Here is a 22,090-nt window from a genome sequence, read left to right on the forward strand (position 1 = left end):
ACAGTAGCTGCCCCTTAACTTTGGAAAGGTTAACCTTTTTCTAGGAGGTCAGCAGCGACTTTGGTCACTTTTAATACCCGCCTGAAAGCCGATCTTTTTAAAGCCTTAGCTTTTTAAACTTGTATGTGACTATTTTTGATGTATGAATTCTATACATACGCACACGCTCTGTACATACTGTGTCTGGTGCTGTACAGCACTTTGGTTGACTTCTGTTGTTTTAAAATGTGCTCTATAAATAAAATGGACTTGACTTGTCCTACTAAATCTGAAATTGATGCAACAAGTAAATCCTCCTGCCATCGTAGGTGCAAACCAGGCTTCCACTCATTCATCAAGGTGGGCTGCTTGACAACATCACTGAAAACACAATTAGAAACCGACAAGGTGGGAAAAGAAGGGCAGCTCACCCCAAGTCTTCAATGCTGAGTGGCGGCCCAGAACCAGAAGGGTTCTTCAAAACCAAGTCCTGAAGGCGGGTGTTCTTCTCGTCCTCAGAGAGGGCCCTGTTGGACAGTATCTGCCTTCTCTTTATTGCAAGCTCTTTCACTTCCTTCAAGAATCTGGCCCTGTGAGGGTTAACCAGTTCAAAGTCTTCCCAGGTCAGGATTCCATGATACCATGCTGGTGGCTTGGGCTTTGGTGGGTCAAGGATGAACTCCGATTTGGAGTCTTCGTCAAAGCTTCCCACTGAGTAATTATCATGTCCTTCTTCGGTGGAAGCTTCTGACTGAATTTCAGAAAAGTGCAGGTCGCCGTCGCCCCTGGATTCGTACAGCAGCTTGCTCATATTGCTTTTGAGCTCCCCCATACACATCAACTTGAAAAAGGGCTTAGAAATCGGGATGTCCACCAGCCTGTTGTCCTGTATGCACTTGGCTAAGAAAACTCCCAAGAAAAAGAAAAGTTTACTAATCCTGTCCAGCTCGTCACTGTCTTGTGGAAATGGGGCAGGGAAAAGTCCACAGGAGCGCTGCACGTAGTACCCTGGTGGCTTGAGACCCCCTCCTAGGTCAACCTGCAAAGGAGACAGCAGAGTATTAGCTGGGTGACTCGGATCAGGCTGTACGGCTAAAGAAACAGGATAAGGTGGCATCACGAATGTATTCATACACCATCGATAATAAAACAAATTCCTGTACCAACAAACTGAAGTCTGCACTTCCAAACCCTCCTGTTTTCAGGTCCTCTTCACAAAATGCCGACTCCAACTTTTCAGATCCTAAGATTACCCAAAAGCACCGATCTCTAGTCATCCATGCGACTTCTAATCACACGAAGTAATCAATTCTCGTTATTCACAGGGGTCACACTCCTCAAACACCCCACCGTAACAGAAACCACAGATACTGAAGCATTGGTCTAACTGGACAATGGAGTTGGGTTCTGGTAGACTCTGCTCATGCTACACTTTTGTTACCCATCACCATAAATCAGCTAAGCTCATCGCAATGCATTTGTGCTTAGGAGCACTCGGCAAAGCCGTACACTTCAAGACAATTGTAGAAATTAAACACCCTGATCTGAAAAACAGTGTAATACCAAGAACACGTGGGACATTACCAGGACGTGAAGTCTTGTTAACGAGACTGCAGCTTATCTTGGTGGCGTTTGAGTCGCTGGTGCTCAACAGGCCTCTCAGAATTCTTATTTTACTAAGGTGTGAGTGACACCGAGGGTTACACGTTTATAGACCTGGGGTTTAGGAAGGATTAATGTGATACAGGAGAACCACACAATAAAACATCCCGTCAGCCCCTACCTATTTGGCCTCGATGCGGCAGTGCGACGTGTCTTCTTGCCCCCCTTCATCTTAAGGTCATTGTTTAGAGGTGACATTTGAAGTCTGTCGGGCCAAAAAGTGCTCACACTTGTTTTGTATTTAATTCAACGCTAACTGTATGTTCACATTAGAAAAGTTCACCTTAGGAAGGGGATGAACTTCACCCAGCTTGTACTGCAAAGTACAGACTCACCTGGCGAGACTCGTCATCCGGGAAATCGTCGTCACAAAGCCAAATTCCTAAAGATTTTCTCTGGAATTCTGCTGCCACTAGTGCATAGAACTCTAACGTAGGACCCAATCCTGTCCCTTCTTCTCCCAAAAACTCAACCTAACAAGACAGACAAGACACAAAGGGTTTAGTCAAGGTCCGAATGCTACCGATGACCGCTTGTATATTTGCAGTCCTTTACCAGTTTTAAAATATTTAAAGCACTTTGAGCTACTGTTTGTATGAAAATGTGCTATATAAATAAATGTTGTTGTTGTTGTTGAAAACAAACAACAGATGAATCATTCTGAATGAACTTAAGACACAATTCCAGGTGCCACTGTATCCACCCCTCCATTAAACTTATGAGAGAAAGAAGAACAGCAAAGACAAGTGATGACATTGAAATACAAAAACGCAACCCTCAGTTGGCTTCGTGGGCCTCCTTGGACAGACACGCTTTATCAGTGGAGCCCACAACTTTCCTATGGGATTCATCAGAACAATCTGGACGAGAACAGGCCATTCAACCCAACAAATCTCGTCAGGCCTCTCCACTTAATTCCTCCAAATTAAAATCAAGTTGACTTTTGAAGGTCATTAAAGTCCAACTGTCCACCACACTACTTGCTCACTTGTTCCATGTGTTTGTGGTTCTAACTTCCTAATATTTGTGTGAATGTATCCTTCACAAGTTCCCCGCTGTGTCACCGTGCTTTTGATGAACTCGTTTTAAAGTCACCGCCTTGATCCACTGCACTAATTCCCTTTAAACTCTTCAGTCAGGTCTCCTCTTAATCTCCTTAAGGCTCAGCTCTTTGAATCTTCACTCATCCCTTGTAGTCCCGGACTCTTCTCTGGACCTTCTCGAGTGCTGCTGTGTCTTTATGGAGACCCAAACTGCCCCCAGGACTCCAGATGAGGCCTCACCAGTGTGTTATAAACCTCCTGTGACTTGTACTCCTCACGTCAAGGCGCTATATAACCTGACATTCTGTTAGCCTTCCTAATGATTTCTGAGCACGGCCTGACAGTTGATAGTGTCGGCTTCATGACGACCCCCAAATCCTGCTCATAAAGGTGGATTTTTGATTTTTCAGCCCTAACACTTTTACTTCCTATCAGAGCTTTGTGAGCGACACTCCAATACGTTCACCTTTGTTGGCATTTTATTACAACTTAGCATGATTGTTCCCCTGGGTGGCAAATCTGTGATGAAGCTTTAACATTCTGGCCGATGTCTTTGAGATGTTGTCTCCAGATAATCCTCTCCTTTATGATGACATTTATTTTCTGATGTGCCCGAGACCCTTTAACTTCACAATAAGATGCTGCCACCCCCATTCTTCACAGTTGGTTTCATGTTGTTTGGCTTAAAAGCCTCGCCCTTATTCCTTGTATAGCTACCATCTTATCAGTTTTCAAATTCTCTTCCTTGCGGTCGAAAGCAAAAGAATTCCCAGACATCCAGTGCTGAAAACACCATGACGGAGTGCTGCATCCTCCTGATGTTTGTGGCGTTCTGTCAGGATTTGTTTTTATTAAATTTGCACAAGTGGCGCACACTCCAGATAGGCACCTGTACACACTTGTGATTAGATTTGGATTGAAAGAGTCAAATAAAAATTGGACATGAAGCAAAAATTGAAACTGTGTCACTTTTAGCTGCAGTGTGTGTGTGTGTGTGTGTGTGTATATATGGGGGTCCGATGACGCATAAGCAATGGATTTGAATCTGATGCTACAAAATTCAACTTACCTCCAAAACCGACTTCCTGTCCGAGTGAATCTGCATCACGTTTTCAGCCCACTCCATAAGGCTGTCACCTCTTGGCACTTTCACCCTCTCGTGCTTCAGCCTCCCCACTCTGAACTCCCCAGGGTCATCCCGCCGCACAGTTGGCCTGGAACGTTCCATGGTGGCTTCACGCCTATTCTGAAGCCACACTATTGCCCTGAAATCACAAAGCCAAGTCCACGAATTAACAGAGTAGCACTCGTGTTCAGGCCTACAGGAGAGTTCACATGTAAGTGGCTACTTGGGGTGTGGGGGAATGTTTAGCTCCTGGACTCTCTGGACCATAAGGCATTGTGGGACACGGTCAACGATGTCCACTAGCAAGATCTCAGAACCACCACTGAACGGAGACAGACCTTTATTCACGGTATATAAAGTTATTATTAATTATTGTAACAGTTTCACATTGTTTAACTCATTCAAGGCGGGTGTCAACAACAAAGAACTGAAGGCTTCAATTAAATTGAAGAAGTGAGGGCCGCCCACTAGATGGCAGCAAAGACCGATCCGCATTCATTTTCAGTTCAGCATGGTGTCCAATGCCAGCAGCCACTCTTGTCAAAAATTGATGTGTTGTGGATTGTCGATGCCCAGAACATTCTGTAATAAATCTCGCTAAGATGAAGCAATCTGAACAAAACAACATGCAATGTGCTCCTCCGTAAATGGAGCTTCGAACAAACTGGGATGGCCCTGCGTCAGAGCAATGAGGTAGGCGCCAGACGGCTGTCACGACGTTTAACCTCCGTTTGCAACTTCTGGGTGCATCCCGCCCGTACCCCTTCACTCAGTCACTTGACTTCTCCTCAGGATGGTGGTGTACAGGATTGAGCAGCACGTCTTGAAGAAGTGGTGAGGTGGGCAGGCGGCCTTCTGCTGCTATGCACCTCAAATCTGGAATTGCCTGCCAGTAAGAATTCACCAGGCTGATACAGTAGAGCACTTTAAAACACGGCTGAAAACACATTACTGTAACATGGCCTTTCTATAACTTCACTTTAACTTAATCCTGATACTCTGTATGTTCAATTCATCATAACTACTATTCATGGTGGCTCTAAAATCCGTACTGACCCCTACTCTCTCTTTTCTGTTTCTTTTTTCGGTTTCTTTGTGGTCGTGGCCTGCGCCACCTCCACCTACTCAAAGCATCATGATGCTCCAACAATGATGGATGGATTAAAATCCAGAAGTCTACGTGACCATCATTATCAAGTCCTTCCATGAGAACCTTAAATCCAAAGAGGACTGTTTCATTTATGTTAGGTAGAATGCCCAGAGGGGACTGGGTAGTCTCATGGTCTGGAACCCCTGCAGATTTTATTTTTTTCTCCAGCCGTCTGGAGTTTTTTTTGTCCACCCTGGCCAACGGACCTTACTCTTATTCGATGTTAATTAATGTTGACTTATTTTATTTTCTTACTGTGTCTTTTATTTTTCTATTCTTTATTATGTAAAGCACTTTGAGCTACTGTTTGTATGAAAATGTGCTATAGAAATAAATGTTGTTGTCTTCATGGCGCAAACCTATTGGGTCACCAACTCGTTTCAACAATCGTCCAGTTGATTCTGACATCGCTTAGTTAACTGAAGGTAACTTCCAGCAAGATGGAGCAACGTGTCACACATCAGCAAGAAGCATGGCAGAAATGGAGTCCTTCTACGGCAACAGGGTCATTTCAAAGGAGCATCAGCCACCACGGTCGCCGGATCAGACACCACCAGACTTCTTAAAGGAAAGGTCTGTCGGAACAAAAGCCTCGCACCGTGCCCCAGAGACACTTGCAGATACATTCAGGAACATGGAGCGCTGCGTCGAAATGTGTCGGTCAGAAAACAGAAACCCGTTCCAGCATCGCATGTCGTGGTATTGGTTACACACACGTCAAGGTGGAGAGCGGACTGTTTTGGTTCAGATTGCTTCATTCTAACAACAGAATATTCAGGGCCTCTTTCGAGCGAGTCTCCCTGTACAACATCTGCAAGATTAGTCCATATCTGACAAGGTATGGGCACAACTCCTGGTCCATACTGGACAACTGCGACTCCCTGCTGACAGGATTACCAGGCATGTGTCACCAAGCTGCTGCAGAAGACTCAAAATGCAACACCTCCTCTGATGTTCAAGCAGCCAACATGACTACATGTCACTCCTCTTCTCAGATCATTACCATGACTCCCTGCTGCAGCCCAAATCCCTTCTGCTTGCCCTCAGACTGGTCAATGGGTCAGACATCAATATATAAGGAGACCCTACTGATGTCCTTGACTCTCTCACCCACTCAGGTTTGCTGATGAATGGCACCTGGCGATGCCAACTCCGCATTGCAGCGAAACTCAATTCAGACTCCTTTCATGTGCAGCCCCCCTAGCTGATGGAACGAGCTGCCCACCTTCATTCAAACACCTGACTTCCTCAGCGTGTTTAACAAGCGTTTGAATTTCTGTCCAACCGCAGTGAAGTTTTTGTATCCAATGATTTCATTTTTGACTGAGCGCTTCGCTTGTGTTGATCAATTTTATCGCCTTGTCCTCTAACATTTGTTCCTGAACAGCCCCCAGAATGAAGTTAATTCGATTGAGTTAATTGCTTTGGATACAATTGTGCACAGGCCGAACAAACATTCTTCACTAAGGAACCAAAAAGGCAGGGACCCGTGTGGCTCTCGCTTCTCATCTCAAAATATGCAGGCCACAGCCACAGCCCACACAAAGTGAAGATGTGAATAAAACAAGTCACCAAAACGCCGCTTACCTTGACGCTCCGAATGCTGTGCAAGTGAAGTATAGCTGCCTCGTCTCAAAGGGGATCAAGAAAGGACACTTGCTGGTTAACTGCTCACACCAATCTGGCAATGCGCTGCTCGCTAAAGCTAAAGGTTCCTGCATAAAAGGAGCAAAAATAAAATGTGACGCTGAACATTTCACGATTTTAGTCTATTCATAAAGCATGATGAAGTTCAGCCAACAACATTTACCTCAATCTGCTGCAGGATTTTGGTGGTGACCTTTTTGCTGGTGAACTCATCTGGAGAGACGTTGAATTGGAGCTGATCGTCTGTTGAGTAAAAAGGGGCGCCCACCCCACCATCACATTATTAGTGCAAAACTGGAAACTTCAAAAAGGTGCACAAAGTAAAGGTAAGGAAGAAACTGAAGACAGATCATCGTCTTCATAAAACCAAATACGCAGCATTGGCCCTCTTAAAAATGAAGCTAAAATAGAGTCTGTGCATCATGCTCATCACTTTTGAGGTTTAATATGTTAGTCACGTCAACGGCTCGGTGATATGAATTAATATATACGCACGCGAGTCTCCTCATTTCCCCACTTGTGTGTACCCAAGATCTCTTATTATGCATATGCAAATATTCCAAAATCTGAAAAGATATGAAATCCGAAATCACATTCAACCTGTATGAATTTTGCACTCCTTTCTAAAATTCCTGAACTGTTCTATTAAATGGAAAGTGAAGCTGGCTACAAGTTTAAGGAGAAACAATGTGGGAAGGATCTCTTTTGGTTGCAAGTCGTGTTAACTGTAAGTACTATCTTGACGAAAAAAGGCCATTCAGGTGTAAGCCCTCCAACCACATCACAAAGATACGAAGCCAAGATAAATCAGTCACACTTCTTAGAGATGCCCATTTAGAGAGGAAAAAAAAAATTGAAGGCAACGTCCACACTCCTACGTTTTAATTTAAAAATGTTTAAACAGAAACCATCTCCGTTAACATCAGCGCTTATCAATGTATCTCAGCTCACACTGACCTGATGTAGCTGTTCACCTGTGATGGCCGAGCATGCATTGGCGGAAACAGGAAGAGGAAGAGTCCTCCACAATTAACATTCATTTGCAGCCTGCGTCCACACACGGACAATAGCAAAAAAAAAAAAAAAAAAGAGATTGCTATGTTTGGACTGAATGTGCAGTGGAGTTACTACTGAGAGTAACTCCCGAGTATACCAAACTAACAGGATTCAATCACAGGGGGGCCACAGAAGCACTTTCAAAAGTCAGCCGTTTTTTTTTTTTTAAAAACACATCCGAACTGCAATGTTAAGATGGCGCTTTCAGAAACATACGGTTCTGGGGGGTGTTTTCAAAAGTCCGTTTTCAGGCTTGCATGGACAAAAGACAAAGCCGGAGACTCAAATACGCGGTGGTGCGGACGTAACCAAAGACACCCAAGTATGCACAGCGAAGGCCAGTTTTGCTTGACGATTTGTTTTAATTGCCCCAAGAAAAGAAGAACTACGTCAGCAGAATGTACCCCTGCTACGAGGATGTTACCTTCTTGCGGATTCCTTGTCGTGTAGGGATCGCTGGCAATTATGTACAGAATACGCAGCAACTGTAAAACATCTTCCATGCCACAGGCGTTCTGAGCGCTGCCTGCCTTAGCCTGAGCTGGCTCCTTTGCTGAACTAAGAATATTGCAGCTCTGGAGAGAAGAAAGGGATCCATGACTTAACCCCGATGACTTTGATCCGTGTTCATAGAAATCCTGAGCAGGGGTGGAAAAAAGTTTTAAACAAGTGACGCTGCTTCCCACCCCGCCATGCCTCGGCTCTAAATTCAACGTTTACAGCCGAGTTCTTTAAAGCATCACCACTCTCTACTATGAAAAGGTTATTTTGGCAAGAACATCTCCCACCCTCAGTTTCAAAAGGGCATGCATGACTTCCAACTAAATTTCCATCCTCTAAATTACACCAGCCCAGAAGCCAAAGCTGGTCAAGTCCATTAAACAAAAACACAAGCTTTAAGAGATATTCTGAAACAAGCAGCTACGCACAAAGTCACAGCAAACAAAAGGCAAAGCTGAAAGAAATTGGTTAAAAATAAAGGCTGAAGAGTTCTGTCGAGCACCAAGTCATGGAGAAAAGAGAGTCTGAGGCTGTTGTATACCTTGTATGCAGCTATGAGCTGTGAACAATTTCGGTTTTTCCTAATACTTTTATTAGTGCCGGTTAATTTCCAGCGCCGAAGGAAAGTCGAGTCTGCATTCTTCTGCAAGTAGGTTATCAAGTCATTCTTTGGTAATTCATCAGTGCCAAGGTGCTGTTCCACATGCTCTACAGACCAGCAACCCTACAACAGGAAGAACCAAATGTTGGCCTTCCCTGATTGTAAAGTCATATGGAGCACACATGCCATTCAAACAGGAGCATGCAAAGTTAAAACAAAATTATCAGAATACACAGTCAGGAATATCCACCAGAGGTTAGTGATCGCCCAACCACAATTAGAGAGCATTAAGACTTCTGGAGAGACAGAGGCAGAGATCTACGCTCGAAACAAAATCACAAACACACAAAGTTCAGCATATTTACCATCTTCCCACTCTCCTTTTCTTTGTCGGAATCCTTCATTTCTCTGTACATTATCCTACAAACAAAATATTAAAATGAAAACAAACAAACAAACAAACAAAGCACAATGCTGACCAACTCAACAGAAGTCGCAATCCGATTTCGAACTCTTCATTACTTACGTGTACGTTGGCTCCCAAATGCGTCGAAGTTTATCGGATTTCACATTGCCGTTGCAGGAAAGTTGCAGCAGTTTTTGAACGTAATAGAAGATGGTGGATTTGTAGTTTGAAAGAGGTAGTTCAACTTCTCTGGCAGTTCCGAGTCCCGCTACCTTCAGAATTAAAGCTAGGTGAGGAGAGGGCGCACACTCAACTTCTTCGAGGACCTCGGAATGAGGAGTACCTGCATTAGGAACAGAACAGTCACAACAGTGTGCTCATGCACTTTCATTTGGGGGCTTCCTTCATGCAGGCCCTACAGGGTCCTGAGGCGGCGGCTGCTTGCCAACACAGAAGGAGATTTCTGACTAAAGGCCACGTCAGATAACACGACTTTTCCAGCGATTTTCATCCGCAGACTTCATTTACATAACCTAGGCAACTGAGACGCAGTCGCGATGCACTGAATCGCTGGGACAATCAAACGTTCAGTCTGACATCTGAACCGAATTTGTAAAAACCAGTCTGTAGCTTTCTCCGATAGAATCCAACAGATTTGATTTTGCCTTAAAAAAATAAAAACACTACACTACCTAAAAATGTTTTTTTAAATATTATTTACCTCATGTAAGCTTGTAGTAACAGCTAAGAAAAAATATTAGCTTCATAATTTCATGGTTATGGAGGAATGTTATGGACAAAAAAAAAAAAAAGTACTGTGAAACGCGACAATAAATAACATGAAATGCAACTATAAATTATGAAACTGTCTCAAAATAGAATTTCTTTATTGTATTTGCTCGTTTCTTCCTTTATTTAGGTTACTGATGATAACACACGCAACGTGAAATAAGCCTTGAATTTAAAACTGTCACTTTCACTCGTCAAAGCTGAGAAGGCGGGATCTAGTGGGTGTTGTGTTCTAATTGGTTTAATGGACTTAAACTTCCAGGAATCAAATGGCACATTGACAGCAGACCCTTCACATGCAGGCTCCCAATTCTGCAATTTACGAGGCGAGACCAGACTGGGCTTGGGGCTTTCCTGGAAAACCGTCTGGAGGTCGGCCGAACGCAAATCATAGAACGATATCCCCTCCGACACGCCCTCTCAAACCGACCTACCGGCTCAGTATATCCAGTGAACAGCCCAGTCAGTATTTGCACAACCATCACTACACGAGCTGCCGCGACAATGTCAGGTGAAACAAAGCAAACAGCGAATCAACATTCCATTTTTTGTGAATTTTCTCTTCTTCCGTAAAGCAGTTTTTGTCCGATAAAAACATTCCTGTCCTCGATCATCCTCTGGATTTACCTCTTCATGAAAATCAAAAGTGACCTGACGGAAACACATTTTTCTTCAATGGATGAAGTGAAGACAGAAACTGCAAGCCTGTTGAAGAGCCTCAAGCCAGAAGACTTCCAGCACTGTTTCAATCAATGGACGACACGTCTGGAGTGGTGTGGAGATCGGGAGGCGGAGTATAGAGAAGGTGACCATGAAGGCTGTAAGTCTTCAATATATTTTTTATTTTTTACCAATCAGGTTCACTTTGTGTCTCACCTCGTATAGAATTCAAGTCACTTCTTCGCTTATCTTGCACTGCTAGTCGACATGTGTAGTCACAACTCTAAGAATGCACAGCATGAGCCACCACGTCAAGCTAAAAACCACCACATACTCTCTGAATAATCGACCAATCAAAAAACAGCACTCACTGCAGCTTGCCCTCCCAGTTCTGATGAGTGACAGTTTTAAATTCAAGCCGCACTTCATGTTGCATTTGGAGGAATATTACAGAGAAAAATAAATAAGCAACAAGAGACATTCTGCAGGGCAATTATTTACATTTCATGTTCTTTTAATTTACTTATTGTAACATTATACACTACTTATATTTATTTGCATTTTTTTGTATTTTGTCCAAAATACTCAACTGGACGAAAATATAAAAACACCCACTGACGGGCACCTCCTCAAAAGTGCGACTACACGTCACGTTGGCGCAAACCCTACACAGATACCCACCACTACGATTGTCCAGTTAGACAACTTCTGTTTGGGTGCCGTTTAAGAAAAAAAAATTAAGCAATTCAGATGACAGAATCTTAAAATGGGGAGAAGTTATTTAGCTGCCAAAATGGCACTAAATATGAAAAAGGTTCGAATGAAAACCTGCAGCCGCCACAGCTCTCCAGGAAGGAAGATGGAGACCCTTGTATGTGTGTGCAGGCAAACCTGCTTCTCGTTGTACTACGACGACAATGAAAGTTCAATTTTCTCATGGAATGCCTGTTGACATATCCCTTGTGATTCACCCATATTTATATTTATTTATATACAGTACGCATCCACACCCCAGTTTACTTAACCACTACCACAGGCCTCAATACTTTATTCTTTAAGGCCTTTTGCTAATAATGTGGCTATTTAAATGGGTTCATTTAAACATAAGAGTCCACCTCACATTACAGAATCAACATGTACAAAAGACGACCAGGTTAGGACAGGACCAGAACAAAAAAATAAAAAACATAAAACCAAGCCACAGAACACAAAGTGTCGGGCAACTTCAGTACCTGGCGGGGGAATCTCAAGGTCAGTAGTTTGCTGAACGTTCGTTCGACCCGGACGGGGATCAAAAGCAGGAACTAAAGCAGAAAACTGACGCTTCAGCACAAAGTCATCGTCCCAGGTCCGACGACGTCCTCCTTTGGTTTCATATTCTTCCTCTTCCTTAAGAAAAAAAAAAACAAAAAAGATCATTTAGTAACATTTTAATGATGACACCAGAGGCAAACTAGGAAGTTCGATATATCAGTAAATGTGTGGTAAACGCCAACAGTAATGATGGACAATTAGGGAAGGCGTCCTCCAAAACAATTTCTGGTAGATGCACACAAAATGTAGCTTGTGCAAAGTTATAGTTAATGCCTTGTTCAAAAAATCCACAAACGTCATCTATGCAGATGTCTCTGAAGGTGCAGAATTGTATGAAATATAATTTGCAGTTTCCCAAACTCTTGGTTTCCACCCAGCACAGCACTTACAGACCCACTTTAATCATCATGTGGCCTTCAGAACTGATGGTTTCAGTATATCATGTCCTCCACGGGCAGATGTTAGTCTAAAGACAATGGGAGACATTTTCGACGACTTGGAACTCCTATTGTTCTACTGATCACTTTCGTCGTTTCTTATTCGTTCTGCTTCTTTCCTTTTCTACCTTCATCTCAGGTGTCCAGAAAATGTGGTATACCTTCGTCGTCCTCTCTACAACTTCAGCCATTGCATGATATGGTTTACTCTCTCATTTCTGCAAAGAAAATAGTCACCGCACTACACGTCATTCGATTTAAATCCGCCTAACATCAAACACCCCCAGCTTTCCGCCTGCTCCGGCATTACTGTGGAATAAACTCTCCGGTAACCACAAGACATTCAGTTGAATTTCATACCCTGTCTATATCTCGCCCAACAAAAGTGTTTGTCATGGGACTTTCTCCAAGGTCTTGTGTGATCTTTGCTCTCCTGATGTCCCACGCACATCACTCGACATGTATGGGGACCATGCCCCTGTTGCTTCCTTCTGGCCATTTGTCTCCAACTCTCTTAACATGATCCTGTTGTGGAAGATTCCTTTACTTCCTCATAATTTTCTAATCCTGAATTGGAGTTTTTGCTTATCTTTAACCTCACTAACCTTGCTTGTATCACTTCTGCACAGAGCCTTTTATAGAAGCTATGAGCCAAATTTCGCTCTGGGAACAAATAAAGTCCTACTGATCTAACAAACCTCCTGATGGAAATACTGCTTAAAGAAAATCTGACATATTGGACATGTTTTCTGTATATTTCTACTATGGGAAACAGCACAAGCTCTGATAGAAACCCCTCAAGTTTCATTCAACTGCCTCGCAGTCTCTGACATCGACTGGGGAGGACGTTTTTCCCCTCTCCTCCATGCAGGATTCTTTCAGCTGTGTGATGTTTGAGGGCACAAGACCTCCATATTTTTTTCATTCATTCGTTTGTTCGTTCGTTCTCCAATGCTTATCGGAGACCAGTTCACATGGACAGCAATCTTAGCAGAGAGGCCCATACATTTCTTTCTCCAGCCACACTTAACAAATCAGACTGGGGGATCCCACGGCCATCTGGGAAATCTGATCCTCCCACAGAGCCCCGAGTCTTTCCCTGGGGTCGGCTACCAGCTTGTTGTGCCCGTAAAGCCTCTACAAGGAGGCGTCCAAGTGGCATCCATATCACGCTCCAATAAGCTCAATCGGCTCCTTTTGATGCGGAAGGTCAGCCGTTCCACTATGAGCCCTTACTTACATACACACACACACTATGACACTGTAAATTGCCAAACCGGGGACAAATAAAGTACATCTATCTTTTATATCATCTATCTTTCTAAAAGAAGATCAAATCTCGACCTGTCCATATATGCTAGAACACAATATATGGGGTGCACCTACTTTTTCACACAAGCGAGTTTAAGGTGAATTTGTGACTTTAAAATGGACCCACAGAGTGTGTGCGTGTGGGGGCCTGTTTAAGGCCTAATGCTGCTCAGGAAGGACACCAGACCGTCTTAACACGATTGAGAGATGGAAAAGCAGGTTACAAATGGATGGTGCGACATACTAATTAATTAAAAGCTACAGAATACATTTAGTAAAAAAAAATAAAAGAGGAAACCAAGGTTTACCCTGCACCGTACCAGAACTTCCTCATACTCCTGGTCCTCCTGATTGTCATCTTCATTTTCGTCATCATCTTCATCAGGCTCTGGCAAATCCTCTTCATCATCAAGCTCTGCTAGTAATGTATTAGCTCGACAACTGTCTAAGAAATCTGTTATCGAAGCCACAGAGGAATGATGTATTAGCGGAGAATTAAGACACCACCACCAAAGACAATGACAATTGAACAAAAGCCACTCATCACAGACCACAACTCCACCCACTAAAAGCACAACAAAGGAAAATCATGGCTGAGCGTACCATATAAGGAAAATTCAGCTTCCTGACCCGTGTCGCTCTCACTCGACGTGGAGGTCAGGCTGGTGGTCAGAGTGTTACTGAGCGACTGGCCAGCGGACAAACCTGTTGTTGCCGTGGCTACATTATTGCTGCTGGTTACTATGGACGTCGATGTAACAGTTGAGGTGGTACCGGTAGTGGTAAGGTTAGGAAAACTCTGAGCACCCATAAGTGGAGACGCTGCAACAGAAAGCAGAAAGGTGAAGGAGGAAAAGGAGACAACACATCAGTCACTGCCTTATGGACGCCCGGGCACTGACAAACACCTAAGACAGACTTTCACAGGTTCTGCACATGTGACAATAAAGATCCTATAAACTTACGACAGCCAATTTACCTAAAGAGATTCTATTCCTGTTCACACACACACACACACATATTGCCATCAGAGAGAACCGAGACCCCTCCAATTTTCTCACTTTTTGTTATGTTGCAGCCTTGTATGAAAAAATCATTTTATTCCTCATTGGGCAACACTCAACACCCCAGAATGACAAAGCGACAAAAGGATTTTAGAAATAGTGCAAATGTATTAAAAATAAAGAAAAAAATCAAGCGGACACAAATATTGAGACCCTTTGCTTTGACTCGGGTTCATCCCATTCTATTGATCATCAGAGAGATGTTTCTACACCTTGTTTGGAGCCCACCTGTCGTCGATTCAACTGACTGGACATGATTAGGAAAGGGCACACCCAACTGTCTACAGAGGGTGTGGCCATGGAGGTCAAAGGAATTGCCTGCAGAGCTTAAAAGTTTGTGACGAGGCACGGATCTGGGCTAGACTGTGGCACGGAAGGCTCCCGCCGAGGTGGCCTCCATGATTCTCAAACAGAAGAAGTTGAGAGCAACCACAACACCTTCTAGAGTGGACTGCACCAGCAAACTGAGCAATCGTGGGAGAAGTGCCTTGGTACAGAGGTGACCAAGAACCTGATAGTCACTCAGGCTGAGCTCAGGAGAACCTGTGTGGAGATGGGAGAAACTTCCAGAAGGACAACCACCACTGCTACACTCCACTAATCTGGGCTTTACGACAGAGTGGGCAGACGACGCATCAAAGTCCACCTGGAGTTTGAAAAATATGAAACACATACCTGAAGGGCTGTCAGTAGCAAGAATCTCTGCTAACTATTGGGTCTCAACTCTAAGCATCACGTCTGGAGCAAACCAGGAGCCGCTCATCACCTGAGCAGCACCATTCAGGCAGTGAGCCATGACGGTGGAACAACAGGGACTGGAGGACTAGACAGGGCCGAGGGAAAGCTGAAAGTACAGAGAAGTCCTTAACAACCACCTGCTCAGTGCACGATGGACCTGAGACTGGGCTGAAGGTTCACCGTCCAGCAGGACAAAGCAAAGACAACACAGGAGTGGCTGGGGGACAACAGAGCCTGGACTTGAGCCCAATCAAACACCTTCTGGAGAGACTTGGGGGGAGTGCGTGTGTGAAATCACAGCCCATCAATGTCGTCCACCAGACCTGAAGGAGCTCGAGGATCTGCCGAGAAGGATGGCAGGAAAAACCCAAATCCAGGGGTGGAGCCAACAGCATCACTGCAACGATCGGAGTACGGAGTAGAGGGTCAGAATTCTTGTGTCAGTTTGACATTTCAGGTGTTTATCTTTATATATATATATATATATATATATATATATATATATATATATATGTAATACTAAGCCGAAAAGTGCAACGGTGATGTTATGTCGTCATGCTTTAAACCGGGCTTATTTTAAAACCTACATATATACGTTTGATATCATTCTTTTCAGAATTATCAAACTTTAATGTGATGTTGCTAGATTTTCAGATTCTTATTTCATTTTTAAATGATAAACTAAAAAATATCAAGAACTCGCATCTCTTGAGACGGGACTTTGTGCCAAACGATTTCACCATGGCAGGGGCCGGAAATAAAAGACAACGAGAAGGAGAGCTGCTGTACGGGCTTTTAAATGTTCGAAGCGCCGCGCGAGATGAAGATCACACGGCAGGGCAGCAGCTGATCGAGCAAAGAGGAGGTCATTTATAAAAAATAAATAAATAAATAACTGTTTCCCATTGTATCACCGTTTAAGAGGGGGATTCGGAGGAGCGACTACGTCTCCATGAGTTGCATTCAGCCCCCCTCTTCACAACATGAAGTCTACTTATTTAATAAATTTGGCCCAATTCCTAACCTGCATTCGCTTTGTGATTCTGGGGTATTGTGTTCTGTTTGATTAGGGGGAAAAAAATGAACTGAAATAACTTTTTACATTTATATGGTGCTGTTCTCGTTACAACGCTCTCTGCACAGAGGGGACCTGGGAATCGAACCCACAACCTCCTTCCTTAACTGCAAAGCAGCAGCGCGGCCACCGTGTCACCTGCAAGACTTTAGCACAAGGCTGCGACGTAAGAAAATGTCAGCAAAGTGAAGGGTCGCAGTACTCTGGGGTGGCGCACACAGAACCTCCAAAAATGGGGAGGGGGTGCATTAAAACCAAAGTTTTAGTTGTTCAGCCTTCTTCTTACAACATCTAAAATATGGTTAACAGTTGCATTGATTTTCAATGTCGTGTAACCAATTTGGGTGCAGAAATTTAATATCCTGCTAAAGAAATGCACATCCAGTACGATAAATTTTTTACTCGCATATCAGCAGTCAGACAAATTATAAAAGCATCATGACGTATTCTTATCAAGGGCAGCATGCAGTTAACATGTCGTCTCTTTTATGGATCTAATGCAAGATTTTAAAATTATAAATTAGACAACTAGGTGGGGGAAGTCACAACACGTACACACCAGGGTGTAAAGGAACCACCGCTACAAGACTGTGGACATTTTAAACGTGCAAATCACTGGTTTTCAGACCTTGGGGAAAGATGGAGCGACTACAGCAAAAAATGTCAACTTCTTCCATACGTAGCTTAAGCTCCTGTCACACCACACGACATACCTTACTTACCATGGCTGACTTTAGTAATCTTAGCGAGTCGGCGTTGTCTCTCGGAGCACAAAGGTCCAGCTCTGTTTCTACTCTCATTTGCTGCTTTTTTTTTTTGCCCTCCTGACTCACTCATCAGCTTGAGCTGCGCAGCACTCTGGGTAATATCCTAAAATGGGTCACTCACTCACTGCACACAGTCCACACACAGTTTTTGCACACTAATTTTCTGTCTTTTAAGTTCAATTGTGCTTACAGATTTTCCAAAAAGTTTCACTGCACCAGTACATTTTTAGAAAACCAGCAAAACCATTTTCACAAAATCCATACCAGAAATAGAGCACACCAGAGGTATATCTGGTATAAATGGTGCGACTCAAACCGCCTACACCTGAACACCAGCAAAACCAAGGAGCTGGTGGTGGATTTTAGGAGGACCAGGCCCCTCATGGACCCCGTGATCATCAGAGGTGACTGTGCAGAGAGTGCAGACCTATAAATACCTGGGAGTGCAGCTGGATGATAAACTGGACTGGACTACCAATACTGATGATCTGTGTAAGAGAGGTCAAAGCAGACTATACTTCATTAGAAGGCTGGCCTCCTTCAACATCTGTAATAAGATGATGCAGATGTTCTACCAGACGGTTGTGGCGAGTGCCCTCTTCTACGCGGTGGTGTGCTGGGGAGGCAGCATAAAGGAGAGGGACGCCTCACGCCTGGACAAACTGGTGAGGAAGGCAGGCTCTATTGTAGGCACGGAGCTGGACAGTTAACATCCGTGGCAGAGCGACGGGCGCTGAGCAGACTCCTGTCAATCCTGGAGAATCCACTGCATCCACTGAACAGGATCATCTCCAGACAGAGGAGCAGCTTCAGAGACAGACTGCTGTCACCATCCTGCTCCACTGACAGACTGAGGAGACCCCACACTATGCGACTCTTCAGGTCCACCCGGGGGGGTAAACGTTAACATGATACAAAGTTATTGTCTGTTATACCTGCATTGTTATCACTCTTTAATTTAATATTGTTCTTTATCAGTATGCTGCTGCTGGAGTATGGGAATATCACCTTGCGATTAATAAAGTATCTATCTATCTAACGTGGCAAACGCGGACACAGTATTGCATGATTGGCTAAGAATGTTTGAATGCTTCAGTGACGCCGCTGGACGGCCGAGTATAGTAAGTCGGTGTTGGTTTGAACAGATAACAGTAAGTTTGGTTGGTTTTTGGAACGTTGGATTGGTGGGGTGTACTTTCCAGGACTAACATCGTCGACTGACTTAAACCCTTGGACAGCTCCGGAACTGTAAGTAATTTAGAACGTATCATCAATTTCTTGGTACGTCGAAATCTATCTTTGGGCAGTTAAGTTTTGGCGTCCGTCCTTCTGTCATCTATTGGCAAACTGAGTAATGACGGCTGGGTATTAACAACGGTCATCGTTTAAATTTTAGCCGATCTCAGATCTAAAATGACCCCGCCAACATAATTATTACTCCGACTCTGATTAGGGTTGTAAAATACGGTTTGTTTTGAAAATTTGTTTGCCGGAAAAAATCAAATGAGGAGCGCCGAAGAGCCGAGTTCACGTCTCGCAGCCCCGTTTAAACAGGAAGCTCTTCATTACATCAGCCGAAAAGATCCATTTTAAGCACAAATCAGTGCCATGATAACAAAATCATTTCAAGGACTTAAAAAAAACAAATAACTCTTTGCAGAGAAAGTATGGATTTCACAAACGTAGAATTTGTAGCCCGATTCGATCAGGCTCCCAGTCGCTAGTCAATAATCTAATCTAACATAACTGAATACCGACGGACTCCATCCAGGCTGACAGAGCTCGAGAGGATCTGCTGCTGAGGAGGGGGGCAGAAAATTCCAAAATCCAGGCATGTGAAGCTTTACACGTCAAACCAAAGGAGTCGCTGCTTCAACAAAGCACTGAAAGGGGGTCTTGATACTTGTGTCATTATGGGGGCTTCCGTTTTTTTAATTTTTGCTAGATTTGCAAACAAATGTCCCAAATCCTGTTTCCGCTTTGTCATTCTAGGTTACTGAGAGTTTGCTTGATGAGGGGAAAAAAACGAACTGAAATGACTTTACCACAAAGGGTGCAGCTACAAAATACGTGAAAGAGTGAACAGGGGGTCTTAATACTCTGTGAATCCACCACCAAGGCAATCATATGAACGTAACAAACTAGGAAGGATATTCATATTGAACAGCCTATCAGGCCATTAGCTTTGCCATTCTAAAGCCAGGCCTCACCCTGCACAGTCTGATGGTGAACAGAAAAGACTCAATTTCGATAAGTCGGACACTCGAATGACAAAAAGCCTACACGTTTGGTGGACTTTTGTGCTGCTGTTCAAGGCCCTGTTTCCCCAAGGTCCGGCAACCAGCCTTTAAACTTAACGCTCACCAAAAGTAAAGACAATTTAACGTCAAAATGATAGGACTACATTTACCAGCTTCAAAACGCCCATAAAAGCGGGAGCTAAGGCGCCAGCATGCACCCTGAGCTAAGGAGAAAGAGAGCAGGGAGGCCATACTCACTGGCAGTGCTCATGACATTTCTTCCTAAAGTGTTAGTGTTGTTGTCACTGCTACTGCGACTCAGGTTCATGTTATTAGTGGCGTTTGTGCGGGACATGTTAGGAGCTCGTCGGACGAAGGACTCCATTAAGCTGGCTTCTCTAGACGACAAATTGGGAACGCTTGCACTGGAGCTCATCGGCGCCCCGGCTGCCAGCAGGGAGCTGACGGAGAGTCTGGTGTTGTTTGCAGAGCACAAAGGACGCTGAGAAGCGGCTTCTTTACTGGACGCTTCCGACACAGAGCTGACATCCGGAGAGCTCACGCTGACAATCCCCATCGATATGGCTCCTGGGTCGCCAGCCGGACGAATGGTGCCATCGGTCCCCATCTTCCTGTCCGGATTATCGTTGCCGGAATCGGCCAATAAAGTGCTGGTGCTTGAGGCAGAGCCTCCGTCAGGGTGTGGCAGGCTCACGGTGGTGGAGAGGACGACGATGGGCTCGTGGCTCTCGGCGTTCAAGGCTGTGCTCTGCTCCATCCCACTCTCAGATCGGCGTTCGAGTTTTGCCGAGCTCAGACTGATATCGCTGCTACTGGCGACGCTACACACAGAGCTGCTGCTTCCTTTCCTGCTAGAGGAACTCGCCCCAGCTGCAGAAGACTTGTCCGGACAGTTATTTTTCACCAAGCTGCTCCACACTGGCGCTGTGCCTGAAACAGTGGATGAAACAGGTTTGGTTGACGGCGCTGACTCAGGGTCGTACCCTGGCGCAAGCTTGAGGTCATATTTTCCTTCTGCACCCATACGGTAAGAGTTTGAGCCACCAGCATCCCAGGTGACATCAATCCAGCCTGGAAAGGGACACGAGTTTGTGAGAGCCAGCAGAGAGCAGACAGCAGCAAGTCAGATAGCAGCAGCTTCATCGAAAGCTGGACCAGACTACTCGTGGTGTCTTTCAACTGCTGCGCCGTCAACAGGGCCACTTCCGATTACTGGAAGGCAGAGGTGGTCAATTTCGAGTCAGGCCGATTTCACTCGGTTAAAAGGCCCACTTTAATTTAGTAGTCCTAAAAATTTAGGGTCAAATCGGCCGAGGTGGCAAAGGGCAGCGAGCCAACCTCCGGCCGCTGCACAGTCTGGTCCAGGAGAAGCAATGAGACAGAAACACAAGTTACAAGAGATGACAAAAAGCAAAGTAGGATTTTGCAAACGCCAAGCTAAAAGCCACTCAGGGAGAAATGCAAATCAAGATTTTAAATTTTACCAACAAAATTTGTTAACATACCAAAAAAAAAAAAAAAAAGTGGAAAGAAAATGTACAATCAGTGCACGCAAATCATGTAACGTTAACATGCACTTAGCTGATTAATGAAAATAAAAAGTGTGAAGACATTCAGCACGACCGGCTGGCCAATGTTCCACCCGTAATGGAGAGAAGGTGTAAAGAACAAAAGCAATTCGTTACCTGAGTGCTTTGATAAAGTATGTAGTAATAAAAGAAATGGCAAAATTTAAGGAAAGCATTCATTACTGCAGAGGAAATTAAAAATGTAAGCGACGTAAAAACACTCCATTGGCAGACATCGTGAAGAGGAAAAAAAAAGAAAAATGAACATAATCAGCCTTTGTGAAAAACCAGAACACAAACAAAAGGAGGGGAAGGAAACAAAGATGGCAGCTGTGAAGAGTTGCAGAGTGAAACACGTGGCCTGCTGCAAGGAATTTAGGAGGGAAAAAATGGAATTGTAAGAGAGGCAGATATCACAGAAACGCAGCCACGTGGCACCACACAACCGGCGATTATCTGGAGAAACTCTCAGGCGGGGGGGATAAACAAAGAAAATAAAAATGAAAACATCTTTTAAGGGTTAAAACTCAAATATTTCACCGAAAACGAGCATTTAAACCAAGGAAGCGCACACAAGAAAAGCTTTCTGGCAGGAGTATGCCACACCGCCATTAAAGCCCGCTCGACTCCCTTTAGAAGACGTCACGGTCGTCCCCGCGCCCCTTTATCCTCTCTTTGCTTTCTTACCGTTATGCGCTTCGCCGGTGACAGAGCCCTCTCCTGGTGGATTGCCGTCCTGCTCTCTCCATTTCCAGTCGATGCCCCTCACCACTCGGGCCCCGGGCACAATGTACTTCATCACCTGAGAGCGAAACAAACGCCTCTGTCTTCTCAAGTTGGCTTCGGCTTCTTTCACGGCCTTTCCTGCAGGATCACGAATTTGCTTTGTTCAGTAAGATGGAAGCACAAATGCTCAGAATACAACCCAAGAAACA

The 22,090-nt window shown here is 44.4% G+C and overlaps 1 protein-coding gene across 9 annotated transcripts in view; it reads right to left on the reverse strand.

Moving 5' to 3' along the window:
• Positions 1 to 22,090, reverse strand: part of hectd1 (HECT domain containing 1) — a 90,481-nt gene that overhangs the window by 10,770 nt on the left and 57,621 nt on the right. For 2 of the 9 annotated variants that reach the window (XM_039742353.1, XM_039742352.1), the window contains exons 24-37: positions 21,843 to 22,019; positions 19,825 to 20,658; positions 14,286 to 14,504; positions 13,991 to 14,136; positions 11,853 to 12,009; positions 9,292 to 9,514; positions 9,131 to 9,185; positions 8,706 to 8,888; positions 8,088 to 8,301; positions 6,771 to 6,850; positions 6,548 to 6,675; positions 3,754 to 3,949; positions 1,977 to 2,114; positions 411 to 1,018 (exon numbers count right to left, since the gene is read on the reverse strand). In XM_039742353.1, the coding sequence (XP_039598287.1) occupies positions 411 to 1,018; positions 1,977 to 2,114; positions 3,754 to 3,949; positions 6,548 to 6,675; positions 6,771 to 6,850; positions 8,088 to 8,301; positions 8,706 to 8,888; positions 9,131 to 9,185; positions 9,292 to 9,514; positions 11,853 to 12,009; positions 13,991 to 14,136; positions 14,286 to 14,504; positions 19,825 to 20,658; positions 21,843 to 22,019 (3,358 nt within the window). The remainder of the gene's footprint in view (positions 1 to 410; positions 1,019 to 1,976; positions 2,115 to 3,753; positions 3,950 to 6,547; positions 6,676 to 6,770; positions 6,851 to 8,087; positions 8,302 to 8,705; positions 8,889 to 9,130; positions 9,186 to 9,291; positions 9,515 to 11,852; positions 12,010 to 13,990; positions 14,137 to 14,285; positions 14,505 to 19,824; positions 20,659 to 21,842; positions 22,020 to 22,090) is intronic. The other 7 variants (XM_039742358.1, XM_039742356.1, XM_039742354.1 and 4 more) reach the window with 7 other exon arrangements.

Source organism: Polypterus senegalus, chromosome 18, assembly GCF_016835505.1.
Source record: "Polypterus senegalus isolate Bchr_013 chromosome 18, ASM1683550v1, whole genome shotgun sequence".
Taxonomy (NCBI): Eukaryota; Metazoa; Chordata; class Cladistia; order Polypteriformes; family Polypteridae; genus Polypterus; species Polypterus senegalus.